The sequence below is a fragment of the Paroedura picta genome, chromosome 17, assembly GCF_049243985.1.
Source record: "Paroedura picta isolate Pp20150507F chromosome 17, Ppicta_v3.0, whole genome shotgun sequence".
In the NCBI taxonomy this organism is placed as follows: Eukaryota; Metazoa; Chordata; class Lepidosauria; order Squamata; family Gekkonidae; genus Paroedura; species Paroedura picta.
The window spans coordinates 5,075,959-5,093,699 of record NC_135385.1 but is presented as its reverse complement, the minus strand read 5'-3'; the positions used below and the strand labels follow the sequence as shown (position 1 = coordinate 5,093,699).

At 46.6% G+C, this 17,741-nt stretch overlaps 1 protein-coding gene across 1 annotated transcript in view; it reads left to right on the top strand.

Moving 5' to 3' along the window:
- Positions 1-14,724, top strand: part of FAM20C (FAM20C golgi associated secretory pathway kinase) — a 67,779-nt gene extending 53,055 nt beyond the window's left edge. Inside the window, exons 4-10 of the mRNA XM_077316172.1 lie at positions 1,572-1,664; positions 2,265-2,380; positions 7,270-7,450; positions 8,472-8,581; positions 9,545-9,626; positions 10,382-10,441; positions 12,139-14,724. Of these exons, the coding sequence (XP_077172287.1) occupies positions 1,572-1,664; positions 2,265-2,380; positions 7,270-7,450; positions 8,472-8,581; positions 9,545-9,626; positions 10,382-10,441; positions 12,139-12,391 (895 nt within the window). The 3' untranslated portion in view covers positions 12,392-14,724. The remainder of the gene's footprint in view (positions 1-1,571; positions 1,665-2,264; positions 2,381-7,269; positions 7,451-8,471; positions 8,582-9,544; positions 9,627-10,381; positions 10,442-12,138) is intronic.
- The last annotated feature ends 3,017 nt before the right edge of the window (positions 14,725-17,741 follow it).

Here is a 17,741-nt window from a genome sequence, read left to right as displayed (position 1 = left end):
TGAATGTGGCAACCGCCATTCATCACTGGATATTGCGCTAATGTGCAATAAGAGCGATTCACAAGGGGATTCTTCCAGGCGGACGAGCCAGCCGGTTGCAAATTATTGCCGTTGTGTCACCCTAGTGCAATATCCAAGGATGTGCGGATGTGCGTATTTGTTGAGAAGGGATTTATGGGAATGGTTTTCTCGCGCATAATGGCCAGGCTGGCTGTCAGAACTCCACAGGTGTTGGTGTGCATTGAAGCGGTGTGCTGGCTCGCGTGGCTCTCCAAAATTTAGGACCCAACTCACGACATAGGTGTTCTTCCTAGTAATCTTACCCCTTTTCTCTTTTTCCTCTGGTGTGAATCTGCTTTCCGCATCCACAATATGTGCGTGATGATATTGGCCTACTGGACTAGGTTACTGGAAACCCCTTATTGAGTGATCTTTAAGCAGCAGCTGGAGAAATGCTGACCCTGCATTGAGCAGGGGGTGGGACTATCTGGCCTGGATGGCCCCTTCCGACTCTGGGATTTTAGGAATTCTAGGATTATGTGTGCAGTTCTGGAGGCCTCACTTCAAGAAGGACGTAGATAAAATTGAAAGGGTACAGAGGAGAGCGACGAGGATGATCTGGGGCCAAGGGACCAAGCCCTATGAAGATAGGTTGAGGGACTTGGGAATGTCCAACCTGGAGAAAAGGAGGTTGAGAGGGGACATGATAGCCCTCTTTAAGTATTTGAAAGGTTGTCACTTGGAGGAGGGTAGGATGCTGTTTCCGTTGGCTGCAGAGAAGAGGACACGCAGTAATGGGTTTAAACTTCAAGTACAACAATATAGGCTAGATATCAGGAAAAAAATTCACAGTCAGAGTAGTTCAGCAGTGGAATAGGCTGCCTAAGGAGGTGGTGAGCTCCCCCTCACTGGCAGTCTTCAAGCAAAGGTTGGATACACACTTTTCTTGGATGCTTTAGGATGCTTAGGGCTAATCCTGCGTTGAGCAGGGGGTTGGACTAGATGGCCTGTATGGCCCCTTCCAACTCTATGATTCTAGGATTCTATGATTCTATGAATGAGTTCCCCCTTGCTGGGTGTCTTCAAGCAGCAGCTGGACAGATCCTTCTCCTGGGTGCTTGAGGCTGATCCTGCATTGAGCAGGGAACTGGACTAGATGGCCTGGGTGGCCCCTTCCCACTCTAGGATTCTATGGAGTGAGTTCCCCCTCACTGGGTATCTTCAAGCAGTGGCTGGACAGATACTTCTGGATGCTTGAGGCCGATCCTGCATTGAGCAAGGGGTGGGACTAGGTGGCCTGTACAGTGCCTTTCAACTCTGTGGTTCTATGAATCCAGGAATAATGAATGGAACGCGCTTCCAACTTTTGAGCTGTTCTAAAGCATCATTAAAGGGATTACTGAACCAGAATTGAAAAGCTAATGTGTTTTTATTCTAGCACAAACTTGTTTGAACTGCCTGAATGCACGGGTTGCATTCTGATGATAAGGGAACAGGAACTACTACAGTATGCAATTAGTACATACATTATTGGTGTAAAAGTCCCACGATCTTCTCACTCTCTTTCGCAGACAGACCAGAGAACAGGAAACGCCTCCAGACTTTTTTTATTTCTCCGACTACGAAAGACACAATGCCGAAATAGCGGCCTTCCATCTGGACAGGTAAGGCCAATATACGTTTTTTTTAATGTATCAATGAACACAACTTTGTTGGCAAATTTTAGCAAATTTTAGCATTGCGGTTTTATGCCTCTGGTTGCAATATTCATTCCCATGTGGATCAAAAAATCTGTAGAATGGGGCCATCGTGGATTAGGGGGAATGCTCCTGGGAACCTACCATCATTGCTGGGAGGAGGGGGGATCTGAAAATGTTTTTTTTTTTTTAAGAGGAAAGCTGAAAGAAAATAATAGCAAGATCTTGTGAGGCTCTTTTTCAAGTTCATGGCAGCCATTTTGGATGGGCTAGGCAATCACATGGACCCGGAGGATTAGCTTCCAGCATCGGATGAGATCGGGCTATCCAGGCCAGGGCATGAGGTCTAGTTACCTTGTCTAGAAATAAGCAATCCCCAGGGACATTCGAGTCAAAACGAAGACCTAAAGCCAAAAAAAAATTGCACAAGATCTTGATATTCCCAGAGGCTAAATCAAGACAGGACAAAACCACCCTGAGCCACAGGGGGGTGGTATATACGATTAAATAAAAAGCGGGAGAGGTTTTCTCACTTTATAAATTTTTCTGTACCCTTTTCCCCTTCAGAATCCTGGATTTTCGCCGTGTCCCTCCAGTGGCCGGCAGATTGGTTAACATGACAAGAGAAATACGGGACGTGACTCGGGACAAGAAGCTGTGGAGGACGTTTTTCATCTCTCCAGGTAAGGCTGTCGACCTGAATTCCCCTCTGGTTTCTTTGCCAGGAACAATGGAGGTGGGAAAGAGAGTTTGACCCTTTCACCTAGATTCTGAGGGTTGGATCTCTTTAAAGGATATACAAAAATTACAACACAGCGAACAAGGTGATAAAACAATACAACCCCCGGACCAACAATCCAGTAATATGCTACTTTCTATGGGGTGAGGGAGGGGGAGGGCCCTCGCTGGCAAAACAACCCCAGGTACTAACACTAGGCCAGGGGAGGTGGCACCCATCTTCCTCGCTGACCTGAGCCTCAACCGTAGACCTGGCGGAAGAGCTCCGTTTTGCAGGCCCTGCGGAATGCGGAAAGTTCCCGCAAGGCCTGCAGCTCTACCAGGAGCTCATTCCACCAGGTCGGGGCCAGGACCAAAAAGGCCAGGCATGATGCCAGGCATGCTTCTCTAGGCCCAGGAATCACCAACAAGCCAGTACCCACAGAGCTTCAACGATCTTCCACTCTCTCACCTTTTCTTCCTGTCACGTTCTTGCTCGATAACCATCATCTTGTGTCAAATTAACAGAAACAATATTTGGAATATGAAATCCAAGCGGGGAGGGGTACCCAAAATCCAAGCGGGGGGGTACCCCCATGCCTCAAAAAAAATCTAACCGGTCTTGTGCTTTGCGCCCCGAATTGACGAAGATCCAAAACTGCCCTTGGCCAAGCCAGGTCACTGATCTGTCCAGTTCCACAATGTCTAGTTGGACAGGCAATGGCTGTCTGGAGTCTTCCGGCATTCCCAACCACACGAGCTGAGATCCTCTTAACTGCAGGTTGACCTTGGGGACCTTTCGTGTGCCAAACACCTGCTCTGCCACCAAGCCCACGTGCCTCAAGTTTTTAGTTAAATTGCATCCCGCCCTAAGGAGTTTCCTGTTTGGATAACCCCGTAAATGGTAGGGGAGAAGCACGGTTTTCTTTAATAGCTAACCTTCTTTGCTGGCTGCCGCCCTCCCCTTGGAAAATGAGGCAGGAAGTCAGAGATTTCCTCCCCCAAACAGCCCGTTAGCAGGTTTTCATCTTCAGAACCGCAGCCTAGGGGGGAAAGGGGGAGGTTCTCCGGGAGTTAATCGCCAGGGCCGATTTTGTCCAAGCACGATTTCCTATCAGGAGAGATTATTATTGGTTTGTTCTTTGGGGAAGCCGGGCCAGATAGCCAAGAGAAACAAGGTCAGTCAATTACCCGTTGCTCTCCCTTCGACGAGGGGAGGGGGGCGGCCGGAAATAATGGAACATGAAGAATGAGAAGAGGTCAGTAATTATTTAAATGCATTTATACATCCTTTTGCGGCCGGCCGGCCGCTGTAACTCCAGGCCTCTCACAAATGAGTGGTAATTTACTAGCAAAAAGAGACATATTAACAATGCCGGAGCTTGGTTTTCAAGAGAACCGAAGCCCTCGTTGACTCAGATCAATGTTTCGCAGTTCGAAAGTGCTCAGTCTTTTGTTCCTTCTAGCCAATTGCAGAAGAGTATCGATTTCCGCCCTCCCTTTTCCTCTAGGAATTTGTTGGGTTTTTTTTGGAAATGCACCTCCTCCGTAACCAAGCACCCAGGACTGATAAAGATCTTTTAGCGTTTCCGCAGAATGCATTGGGCGGCCCTTGGATTTGAAATCGCAAAAAAGACAGCCAACCATGTCGCTGACCTGAAGATAGAAGAAGGTTGTGAGCACTGGCTTAGGAGTTAAGAGCAGCGGCTGCTAATCTGGGGAGCTGGGTTTGATTTCTCCCCTTCCCCGCATGCAGCCACCTGGTTAACCTTGGGCCAGTCCCAGTTCTCTCGGGGCTCTCTCAGTCCCACCTGCTTCAGGGGATGTCTGTTGTGGGGAGAGGAAGGGAAAGCGATTGTAAGCTGTTCTGAGACACATAGGGTCTGCCGGATGACCTTGGGCTCGTCCCAGTTCACTCAGAGCTCTCTGAGTTCCACCTACGTCACAGGGTGTCTGTTGTGAGGAAAGGAAGGGGAAGCGATTATAAGCTGCTCTGAGACACATGAGGCCTTTTAGGTGACCTTGAGCCAGTCCCAGTTTCCTCAGAGCTCTCTCAGCCTCACCTCCCACCCAGGATGTCTGTTGTGGAGAGAGCAAGGGTAGGCATTTGTAAGCCGCTTTGAGTCTTCTTCAGGTAGAGAAAAGCAGGGGTTTCTCAAAGGTAAAAATGCTGAGAAAGGCTGGTCTATATGCACAGATTGGTAGCTTACTCTTTAGTTGATATTATTACTATTACTATTACTATTACTATTACTATTACTATTACTATTACTATTACTATTACTATTACTATTACTATTACTATTACTATTACTATTGTTGTTTTATTTATTAACCTCCACTCCCGAGTGGCCTGTGGCGGTTTACAAAAATCCGATTAAAACCCATTAATACTCCCATTAAATTCACAACATCCACAGCAGCAAGATGGCGGAACCCTCAACTCCCCCCCTTACCCTTCTACGAGAGGGAGGAGAAAGGAGAGACAAGTCAGAAAGAGACCTGGTGGAAGAGCTCCATTTTGCAGGCCCTGCAGAAGACGGAAAGGTCTCCCAGGGCCCATATCTCACCTGGGAGCTCATTCCACCAGGTCGGGGCCAGGACCGAGAAAGCTCTGGCCTTCGTTGAGGCCAGGCGTGCCTCTCTGAACATTTCTCTGCATCCTCTTGTTATTGGTGTGCTACCTCTGAAGACGCCATGGTTATTGGTGAAACTTCAGGGGTTTAAGTGGCCAGACCACGGTCATGCAACATGGAACACCCACAACAACCAGTTGACCCTGGCTGTGAAGGCCTTTGGCCAAAGTTTCCCAGGGTATAAATGTTTAAAACATCTGAGCTTCCTGATGTTCTGACAAAGGGAGCTTTGGCTCTCCAAGCGTTTACCCTCCCCCCAAAATCGAAGGAGCTACCAGATTAGGATCTAGGTTTTCTAGGGAAGAGTTTAACCAACAGCAATTTGAGCGGACCCCCACAGAAGGAGAGCTAAAGGAAGACTTTCTGTTTTTCAGTCCCGCTTTGTCGATGTGAGACCTTTTTGATCTCCTTTCTCCCTCATGCAGCCCGAAGCTACGATCCTTTGTTTTTGTGGCGTTTCCCTGCGCCCTGTTTGTTTCCCCTCCCTTTCCCGCAAAACGGGACGCGTTCCTTGGTTCTCTTTGTGAGTCACTCAAACAGCAGGGTGTGTGATACGTGCATAGAAAACGCCTTACATCGTCTGTATAAATAGCACACGAGGACTGCACAGACAGGCTAAAACGGTTGGCGGAAAAAACGAAACAGCTGTAAAAAAGGAACGGGAAAGGTGGACTTTCTGGTCCCCGAGCATATCTTTTTAAACACGCACTTAAAATGCATCCCAAGAAAACATGGAAGATCAGGGACATCGCTTTTCCTTCTGGGTTAATCTCATTTCTCACTGAGAGTCAACCTTTGGCCCTCCCGGATAGGGACACCGGGAGAGGGTTATTGCATCTGAAACCACAAGGCACTCCCGTTACGTGTCAAATATATGAGGGTTGTTGGAGAGGTGCTTATAGAAGCAGGGCTTTCCGCAGAATTATCAGTTGCAGCTGCACAGGGTTTGGTTGGGTTTTATAATTGCGTGTTTGACTCCTGGGAGGAGTCAGGGCATAGATGCGGAATTTTGCAATCTCGGTTATAGAGGTACAGATTTGTAAAGCTGCAATCTCGTCAGATCTCAGAAGCTAAGCCGGCCCTGATTATTATAGGATGGGAGACCACAGAGGAATTCTGGGGTTGCTACACAGAGACAGGCAATGCCCAGCCACCCTTCAACATCTCTGGTCATGGCCTTATCAGCCAAGGTTTCATGAAACCCCGGGGTTTCCTGATGGCCCTGGAAGAGTAGGAGTTAATTAATTTTTAATATATATTGTTTACAATTGTTAAACCTTTGTCAAGTGTTATGGCCATATATGGCCCACACCCACCCCTCCCAAAATGGCCAGTGGTGGGCCTTGGAGGAGGTGGGAGGGGCCTCAAGTGGGCGTGTCAACCCTATTCTGCATGATTGCACCACTTCTGGGGGTTCCCGAAGCCAGAGAATGTTTCAGGGGTTTCTCAGTAGGCTTTCTCAACTCAACAGGGGGTTCTCCGCCAGGCATTTGGTTGGGACCAGGCATAACCAACAACATCTGCAGGGCCCCTGACCCCTCCCTCCCCCCCCAAATCCATCAAGGTGTCCTGCTCCTGGACCTGTGTGTACTATTATATTGTTACAGTGTTGTACTGTTACCACTGTTATAATTATCAGTTAGTAATATTAATGTTATAGTTATTTATACGTATGGATTGTTACTTATATAGTTCTATGTAAACCACCCTGATCCTTCAAAATAAATAAATAAAGGCAAAGGTATCCCCTGTGCAAGCACCGAGTCATGTCTGACCCTTGGGGTGATGCCCTCCAGCGTTTTCATGGCAGACTCAATACGGGGTGGTTTGCCAGTACCTTCCCCAGTCATTACCGTTTTACCCCCCAGCAAGGAAGGATGGAAGGCTGAGTCAACCTTGAGCTGGCTGCTGGGATCGAACTCCCAGCCTCATGGGCAGAGCTTCAGACAGCACGTCGGCTGCTTTACCACTCTGTGCCACAAGGGGCTCAAATAAATAAACAAACAATAAATAAAATAAATAAATCAAACAGTAAAAAAAACGTTTAGAAAGGCCGATGTAGGAGATGAATCAGTTTGACTTGCTGGTGAATTTCGGAGCAAATCTGGGGGAGCCAAGCTGCATTTCAACCCTCCCCCTCCAACTAGTACCAATACCGCCATGGGACTAGCCTGAGTGTACTTCAAGATGAAAACGGACATTTCTCTTCCTCCCCGCAGCCAACAACATCTGTTTCTACGGAGAGTGTTCCTACTACTGCTCAACGGAGCACGCCCTTTGCGGGAAGCCAGACCAGATCGAAGGCTCCCTGGCCGCATTTCTCCCAGACCTGTCCTTAGCGAAACGGAAGACGTGGAGGAATCCCTGGAGACGCTCCTACCACAAGCGCAAGAAAGCAGAGTGAGTACTAAAAGCAGCCGAGCAGATGGCGAATCGCCTGCTGTACGGTCACCAGACTGTATTCCAGACTCTGTTGAGATCTTTTCTGTTGGCCTGTCCCCTGGCTCTCAGTAGGCCCCAAACTAGATAGTCCTGTGACGGCATCCGAAAAGAGTCGTGGCACTAAGTGACCGAGTTGGAGGGGCAGCTTGCAGGGACAGCTTTTAGGGGTGAACTTAGGGTTGCCAGGCAGTGCCACGCTGTCTGCGGAAGAGGGGGAACGCTCTCAAGGAACTTCCGCTCTCCGACACTTATCCGAACCCAGAAGAGCATCCAGCATGCTGATGTTGCCTAAATTAAAGATTTGCCTGTCCTCTTCTGTGACTGCCTTCCACCATTGGGTGTAGACCCTTTTGTTTTGTTTGGCATCCCCTCGGTGATCCCTGTTTTCAGTGTTTGGTGTTCCCTCAGTGATCACTCCATCTTGCTCAATGTTTTAACTATTTGGCATTCCCTCAGTGATCCAGACATTCTGCCCATTGTTTTACCTGTTTGGCATTCCCTCAGTGATCCAGTCATTCTGCCCATTGTTTTACCTGTTTGGCATTCCCTCAGTGATCCAGTCATTCTGCCCAGTGTTTTAACTGTTTGGCATTCCCTCCGTGATCCAGACATTCTGCCCATTGTTTTAACTGTTTGGCATTCCCTCAGTGATCGCTCCTTCCCACCCAGCATTTTAACGGTTATTTTTATGCCTTTGTATGTAAGTCTAGCTCTGCTTTCATTGTTTAAGTGGTTTTCGTGTGGTTTTAAATGGTTTTGAAATGTCATTTTATGATGTATGTTTTAATTGAGTGGCTCTTGTGGGGGGCAAAAGGCAGGACATAAATGTTGTCAATATATAAATATAGCCAGTGCATATGCCTGGAGGGTTTTCCCATTGGGATTTGAGGCTGAAGAATGAAAAATCCTATAAAGGAGTAAAAAGGGCAATGTCATGGCTCTTGTACAACTATATTTTCCTATCGGTTTTCTTTTCTAGATGGGAGGTCGATCCAGACTATTGCGAAGAGGTTAAACAAACCCCACCTTATGACTCTGGAACTCGAATTTTAGATATAATGGATATGACCATTTTTGATTTTCTCATGGGTATGTTTGTCTTCTCTTAAAAGGAAAGGACTTTAGCTTTCCCATCCCTGAACAGATATTTGGGGGAGGCACAATTGCTGTGGTTTCCCCATCAGTCTTGGGTTTAGAAGCATAGAATATCAGAGTGGGAAGGGACCTTCTGGGTCATCTAGTCCAACCCCCTGCACTATGCAGGATACTCACAACCCTCTCGCTCATCCACGGTAACCTGCCACCCCCTTGAACCTTCACAGAATCAGCCTCTCTGCCACTTGGCTATCCAGACTCTGCTTAAAAATCTCCCAAGATAGAGAACCCAACACCTCCTGAGGAAGCCTGTTCCACTGAGGAACTCCTTCCAGGTGTTTAGATGGAATTTCTTTTTAATTAATTTCATCCCATTGGTTCTGGTCCATCCCTCTGGGACAAGAGAGAACAACTCTGCTCCATCCTCTATATGGCTGCCTTTTAAATACTTGAAGATGGGTTTCTAGGAGCCTTCTGCCTTCTTTGTCAGCCTCTTTCAAGCTATCAATAAACAGGCTCACTGGGAGGAAAGAATCTCTTTATTGAAGAGAACAGCAAACAGAGTGCAAGGTGTTTCCTTGCTGAAGCTAAAAGGCCAGCTTATAAGCATAACTTTTTATGTCTTCCTTTTTGAAAATAGGCATGCTGAACAAAGTACCTGGCAAATTGCAGGTTCGCTGTATATTTTCTGGGCAAGGATGCACAATACAAAAATTTTCACTCGCTATTTAAAAAAAAAACGTGTCTCTTTTGAGTGTGCAACCAATTTCTTCATAAAATAAATTTGGCCCTTCTACAGAATCTCCGCTCTGCAAGCTTGTTAATCTCACAAGCCGTTTTTCCCCCCAATATAAATTATCATTGGTATAAATTATACTTTATAAAAATGTTATTAATTTTCAATATTCTGGGGATAATTTTTCAAATAGATTTCCCTGCCCTTGTTTCCCTTTGTAGGCAACATGGATCGACACCACTACGAAACCTTTGAGAAGTTTGGAAATGAAACATTTATTATCCACTTAGACAATGGAAGAGGGTAAATAGCATGCTTATTTGATTGAAGAATGTGGGGAGGGGGCGCGGCTTACCACAGCTGACCTGCTGACTTTTAGAGCAGTTCATGCAGCTTGTGGTGGTTTGTGGATGGAGCAGAAAGTAGTGGTTTAAAGGGACTTGGGAGTCCCTTTGGATGGAGTCTCTTTAAACCTGGAGTCCCTTTAAACCTCTGCTTTCTGTTCCCTGTGAAAGCTGCAGGAATAGCTTCACTCGGCTGTTTTTCGGGCTTTTGGCAAGTCACATTTAAAGAGACTGCAGTCCCTTTCAACAGGGTTTGCAAGGCCACGCACCACAAACTAATTTGGTTCACAAACGAACCTCCTGGTTGGTTCAAAAATGAACCACATTTTCCTGGTTTGTGCCCATCCCCAGCAGGTGGGTGCCACAATGCCACCTGTAGCTCTACACAACTTCTGGAGGTGCTTTTTAAATATTTTGTCCTTCATTGTTAACCGACGCAAGATGGCTGGTCCAGGAGCAGCGGCCTACAAATCCGATGGATGGATGGATGGATGGATGGATGGATGGATGGATGGATGGATGGATGGATGGATGGATGGATGGATGGGACGGGCATCTCCTGACAACCTGGAGAGGCAAAACTGACTGATGGGAAGAGTCAGTAAAAGGCAGCTCCGTGTGTCTTTCATGTGTGGAAAAAAGCCAGAACTGTGTCATCGCACATCAAAGTGCAGTCCCAGTGATCCTTCCTTTTCCTTTTTCCCCCCCAAAAAGGTTCGGTAAATATTCCCATGATGAACTCTCCATCTTGGTGCCTTTGAACCAGTGCTGCAGGTGAGCTACCTGTGATGAGAACAGCAGAGTCTACCTCATGTTCCTTTGTCAGAGAAAAGCGGGCAAAAGCTGTTGGGAAGGGATGAAAGCAGTTGTAATCGGGTAGAGAAAGCGAGGCTATAAGTGAGTGTCAGAATTAGGCCCCTGGGGAGACGCTCTTAAAGGCATTTATAGGAAACAGCTGAGCAACACTGAACAGATGGGAAGGGAAGCAATGGAGAAACACGATCCACTCGAGAATTCTACATAACCACCAGAACTCGCCTCTTGAACACGTTACCAGAAGAACGTAAAGGGGGGGGGGGCGGAGGTCAGCAGGTGTTTGCTAGACTGCTTCCACCCAGATAAAAGATGATTAAAAGGGAAAGGTATCAAACCCATGAGATCAAAAACTTTCCAATGATTCCCGGAGAACAGCAGAAGGGAAGTGTTTATTTGTATGTTTTTAATCATACGGGGCTCAAACGGTCCCAGGGCAAGTGAGCAAAATTTCAAGCTCCCTGAAACGCCATCAGGTTAAAAAAAAAAAATGTTGTAGGGGGGAAGAATGTTGCAGGGTATGATGGTGAAGTTCCAGGTTTACAGTTCTGTCATTTTTATGAAATAGAGACAGGGAGATGGCACAGATTTAAAGAGATTCAATAGGACACCATGTAAAACAGATTTCAAGATGGCCAAAAGGTTCGTGAGATACAGCAGATAATAATAATCATAATCTCTATTTTAAAACTAGGGGCCAAGCCTGTTGCAATGGGTGCTAGATTGGAGGGTGGAAGAACACTGTGGACGGTCTCCCCCTTCCCCCAGGACCTGGAAAGGCTGCAGGCAGCTATTAGGGAACTCACCGGCAGGGGCAGCTCTCATGCAGCAGGGATCTGCAGCCTCCGAGCCTCGGAGGGAAGTGAAAGGAGGAGGGCGTGGTCAGGAGTGGGGGACGGAAGGTGATTGGCTGGCCTCTGGATAGACAGGCAAGCCAGTTGGAGGAGGAGCCACTCAGGGGCAGGATAGTTGCCCTGAGTGGGGGTCAAGTGTGGCACTTGAGCTCTGAGACACGCTCCTCCTCCAGCACCTCACCAGAATTATATCATGTGGAAGAGATGTTACAAAACCAGGAGCTTTTTTCAAAAAAAGGGATATCGAAGGGGGGGAGAGTAGGAAGTGATGTTGGGGTGTGTTTGAGGTACATAACCTGAGCCTTCGGGGAGGGCGGTATATAAATCTAAATAAATAAATAAAATAAACAAAACGTACAATTACGTTTGAGGTACATAAACAAAACGGTATGTAACAGCACACCTCAGGGAGCTGGAGAAGTGAATTACAGAACACAGTTATTCAAAACAGCGATGATTCTCCTGGTATCCCCAGTCCGAGAGCAAGTGTAGCTTTAGGGCGTGAGTTTATAAGCTACAGGTCGTCCCCCCCCCCTCTCTTCCAGTCTCCGTTCTCTCAAAAGCCTTTTCTCTGCACCGCTTCCATTCCCACCCAAGGTCACGTCTGTAGGGCCATGATGATAAAACCACCCTTTGCTTAAGAGTATCTCAGACATCTCAGACATACTCAGACAAGAGTATCTCACACACAAGAAACAGCACTGTCTAAAGCAGGCATTCTAGGTTTCTTGAGGGCCCTGGAAGGGTTTCCCAAATGGGTGGGCTACCCTTCACGTGACCTCTCTCCCTCTCTTTCTTTTCTAGAATACGGAAGTCCACCTATCTGCGACTGCAGCTGCTAGCCAAGGAAGAATTCAAACTCAGCGACCTGATGGAAGAATCGTTGACGAAAGACAAGATTGCCCCCATTTTGTACAAGTTGCACCTCGAAGCGATGGACCGAAGGCTCCGGATAGTCCTCAAGGCCGTCAGTGACTGTATAGAGAAAGAAGGGTACGACAACGTGGTGGAAACAGACTTTGTCGCAGACGTGAACACTGTCACGACCAAGAGGTAGTGAAATCCCAGGACCGTGTTTTTTTATGAGCTCGGCGGAAGAAGAAGAACATAAGAGACCAAACAGTCTTGCGAAAGGCTGTGCGCGCCACTTCGTGAATTCAGTGAATTCAGAAACGCAACCCTGACTGTTCTCAAAGTAGCCGAGGGATAGACTTTGTGAAGGATGTGGTTGCAGGTTGGACCTTGCAGCCTTCGGGGTATATCGAGCCAGCTGGACCAATTTGCGGGGTCATTGAGGAAGCCCCACGTCGTCTTCTGAGGTGACCCACGAGGGGCGTCACAGTTGCTGTGGCCTTCTTTAAACCTTGCATCCCCTTGGTCCCCAAAGATTCCTTCCAGTTGCCCATTCCAGCGTTGGATTGCTGTGAGCAGAGCTTCTGGCAAGCCCTGCCGCACCATAATGTTGTAGCAGTTCCCGCAGGGAACGAGTTTGTGGTCGGACTCACACTCGGATACACGGAGAGAGATGGAGAGAGAAATGGCATACATCTGGATCTTACCACCACCTTTGGGAAGGGTTTAAGGGACGCTGACGCGGATAGAACTGGGCCACCCGAGAGTGAGGCAACTGCGAAAAGGAACAAATTGTCGTGCTTTTAAATCGCTTCCCGAAACGAGATTCGGAAGATATTTGAGACTGCTAAAGGAACAACCCCTGTCTTCTGGCAAATTGCACCCAGTTTTGGTTTTGTACAGAAAGCAGATCTTTATTTAATATTTTGTATTTATATATGAAATAGCAAGCGGAGGGGGGCGGGGGGAATGCAAACCTACCTAACCAAATCCTAAGAAAAAGAGGAACCAGGGTCATTTTCATGGCTCGCAATGTATTCTAGAGAAAAACCCATATAGAGCTAGTCTACACTGTTATAGCCCTTCCAGGACTGTATTATTACAGAACATAGGTTGGAGAGGCGGAGCGATTGGCTGACTGCACAGCCACCTCTAAAAAGCATGTGTGTAAAAAATTAGCATGTCAAAGAAGAGGCTGGCCTTGAACGATTATCTTTGACGTGCTAGTTTTTTGTTATGGACGCTTTCGAAATCCTCCTCCGATTTGATCCTCAAAATCCAGAGGTCCAAATTACTCGTTTTATTTTTGTTTCTGAAGTGGAGCTGATGAGTCCATTGTTTCCATTTTTTAACGTTTTTTAACATTCTGTGCATGCACAGATTTCTGCGACTTTCTGTTCGGGCACGCCATTTTTACCTATCAACGTGCATTGATAAAACACCACACTCAAAAAAAAAAAAAACAGCATTGATACATTGCAATATACAACAGCACTAAGATTATTTGGGAGTCATATTTTACGAGATACACAGGACAGCATGTAGATATTATTAAAGCACCATCCACAACAAGTCGTGATGCAGTCGAACCTGAATCATGGAAAGATTGCTCTCTTTTTTTTTTTTGCAGTGTTTTACCAAGGCAAATCGACGTGTCCCCATAACACTGAAGAGAGTAGGAAAACATGTCTCAGCAAACCACCTGCTGTGTTCCAGAATTAATTTTTGAGAATACTCTCAGCTTATACACCATACCTGAGATGAAGCAGTGTGCAGTAGGAGAAAATGAAGGGACAGAATGGGGGGAGGCTTAGTTTCATCCTTGGTGTTCATCAAAGTGTGAGAAACAGAAGAACGCACAGCTCACCACCTGCATCCGAAAGCAAAACGGTCCGAACGAGAAACGAATCGGTCCGAACGAGAAACGAATCGGTCCGAATGAGAAACGAATCGGTCCAAAAGAGAAACGAACCGTGTTCGTTTCCTTCCTGTGTGCACTACCAGCTCGTTGTGTCCTGCATTAACCTTCACGTTCTCTCTTCCTCCATATCTAATTTAAATTGCTTCTCCTCCCCATGCACCTCCTCCATGTGAAGGCATCTCCAGACTTTTGCTTCAACACGAAAAGCACTGGGGGAAGGGGGGAGTGAGGGGGAAGGACAGAAACATAAACAAAAATTAGAGGCGAGCCTAGTCGGAAAGAGGATTCCGATAATTCCTGCGTCGGTGGGAAAATACTTGAATGTGGTTTTACAAAGCGGTGTAAAATTAACGACAAATTGTACTATTTATCCAGACAGAAGCTGCAGCTCTTATCTTTCTAGACAGTCGTAGCAGGGCTGCCGCTTTCCCGACGTTGCTTTGGATAGTTTTTGTGTAAATATATAATATAACGAGTTTTAAAAAAAATCACGGGGGAGGGGAGAGCGAAATAGCTGTGTTCAACAGCGATAGATTTACTTTTGCAGCATTTTCTTTTCCTCTGTGAATTTGTTTGCTATGTGGTCCCAGTGCAATAAAGATATGGCAACATGTGTAGCCTGACTGTCTACTTGAACTTCATTCTCACCTTAACCATGTTATGGACAGCTGCGCCTACCTCATACCATAGTCAGACTATCGGTCCGTTTAATTTGATATTGTCAGAGAGTGTGCAATAGGGGGTCTACTCAGAAGTAAGCCCAGAGGTGGTTGATCCTAGTAGCACAGGCTACGGGCCCCAAGGTTCCGGGGATCCTGTAGAGTTGTACGGCTAGGGGGCCTTCACGCTGTGATTTGGAGGGGGGTCATCATACTTGTGGACCACTAGAGTCAAAAAAGGAAGCTGTCAGTTGCTTCCAACATTCCAAATATCCCTGGGAAGGTTGCCCCAGTGTTACAGTACCATATGTGCTCTACTATGGCCCTGTGAATCTTTAAAGTGTCTCTGGTGTTACGGGCCCAGCAAATCCTTAAACCAAGACTGAATAAACCCCATTTCTCCCAGTGGGACTTGCTCCCAGGAAAGCGTTCTCAGAGTCGCAGGCTATGATCAGTAACAACCCACAAGCAGACAAAAATACTTTCCCTGCAAGTTGCTACCTCTTGAGGGGATCACTATGCCTGTGCCCACTGTGCTATGCCGGAATTCCCAGAGGGCCCAGAAGTTCAAAAACACTGGTCAAACTGTGCTCTTGGTCAACATATGATTCTACATCAAGGTTTCCAAATCTACATTGGGCAGGCAAATATTTTGGTGTGGAGGAGCATTCAGTCAAAATGGCCACCTCTATACCTCAAGCGGAAAATCTCCCCCTCGTTGAAGACCTCCTGGGAAAGTCATGTCTCATGCCTGCTCATTCAGAGGCAAGGTAGGTTTTCATAAAGGCCTCCCTATGACTGGATGTACAGTGGTCTTATTGAATTTACATACAATGGAAAAGGAATGGGAGGGGAGACCTGAGTCTGCTGCACTCCCCCCATTGGCTCCTCCCATTTTCCCCCTCTCAGTATTTCTTCTCCGAGCCCTGCCACCAGAAAATGACTGGAGAAAGGCAGTTGCAAGCAAATGGACTCAGCCACCGCCATGAGTCAGCTGGCTGAGAGTGTGCGATTTAATACGATAATAAATAAGTAAATAAATATTCTTCCTGGAGAGCTGCCAAAGTTACAAGTGATCTCCAAATCGCACTGATCATTCCCCCTGAGGAGAATTGCTGCTTTGCATGGTGGGCTTTATGACAGCTGAGATTAATGCTTCCCTGTTTTGCTCTGGCAAGGCACTACACAAACAAAAATGAAACTAACTGCTTATTTAACAAGTATTTTAATCGCGATGCCATGCACACTGTAAATATGTGACTTCCAGGGGCGTGGCAGGGAGACATGGCTAGCTGGCATCACTTCTGGGGTTACTCAAAGCCTGAAGAATATTTCAGGGGTTACTCCACAGTCAAAGGTTTGGGGACAGATGCCTTAAGCCATTATATTTTATCATGTGGGGGAAATCATAAAAGTTGATTAGTCTTAATTTTATATGTTGAGTTGCCAAGAGAGAGGATGCCAGTGACCTGGCAATATATGGATCCACATCCCATAATAGAAAAGACAGATCTTGGTTTACATTTATAAGCTCATTCTTCTCCAATAGCCGTTTAATCCATCTTCCTCCACGTTGATGTTTGAGCATTTGAAAGCAGGCAAGCCAGAGTACCTATCTTCCATATACTACAAAAGCAACTCCTTTCTGAAAAAGGGATCCCCTTTCATTTCTGGGGTGTTAATAGTGTTCAATCAGCAGCCCAAAAAAATTCTTGATATCGGGGTATAGTCATAGATTTTAGACACGCAGGTAGCCGAGGAGGACGTTCGTCCGTTATATGTCAAAGAACATTGCCATCTGAAGTTGTACTTCAAAAATCAAATATCAATGGATTTTTTTGACGTTTCAAAATGCTGTTCTGCTCTTGCCCTAGCATACTTCTCTGGAGCATGGTCAAGGCAGAACAGGGTGGAGAAAGGAGAACTAGGTGTGACTCTCTGATCTCCACAGGGGTGGCCAAACTGGGGGTCTCCGGATGTCCATGGACTGCAATTCCCATGAGCCCCTGGGTTTGTCGGAATTGCAGTCCATGGACATCTGGAGACCCCCAGGTTGGTCACCCCTTCTATAGAGGATGGGACAAAATAATAATTTTCTACATTCCATGTGTGTTCCAATCGACTTCCTTTATTGTTGATCCATTCGTTGACGTCTTATATAACAAAAGTCTAACCTACTAGTGAGCACAGATGCACATCAAACTTCTGGTCATGTTGAGTGTAAAAAGCAACGATTGGTAATGCATCTGGGAATAAATTTCACCTTAAATGGTCCTTGCCATCAGCTCTCCTTATTTAGGGCATGGTGTGCTTCTGTGCCTGACAAGCTGACCACCTTTGCCTGTACGTGTGACAGAAGATTTGGTGGCTCCGAAGCGCCTGTCAGGGTTTATTAGATCACCAATCCATGAACGCGGGAAGAGTAACAGGAAGGAACACGGCGTCCTTTTGGAAGTTCGGTACAAGTTGGCAGGAAGTGCTATTTTACTCAGTGCATGGAAACGATCCTAAGAAAAGTTGAGAGGGGTTGCCCAAAGAACGGGATGGCCTATCAGGGTTCCTTTCCTCGCCGCCATATAAAAACGAAAACCAAACGTTTTTAAAATACAAAAGCAAATCATAAGCACTCAACATTTTGCACACTTCACAGTTTGCCATTAGTGACAAAAAAAAACCCCGACAGATCGCTAGATCTGATACGCTGCAAAGCGTTGCAGGTACAGGATCCCTGACTGGTTGGGATGACTCCGGGAAGAATGAAAGAGAATAATGATTGGGGGGAAAGGAGTAGCAGGGAAGGTTGACGGAAGAAACCAGCGGCGATGAACTGTGGACCTTGAATTCAGGATTGTAGATGTAGGGAAGGAGAGCAAGCCTAAGGAGAGACATAAGACTCCCCTAGACCTGAAAGGTTACCAGAAGAAGAAGAAGAAGAAGAAGAAGGAGAAGGAGAAGGAGAAGGAGAAGGAGAAGGA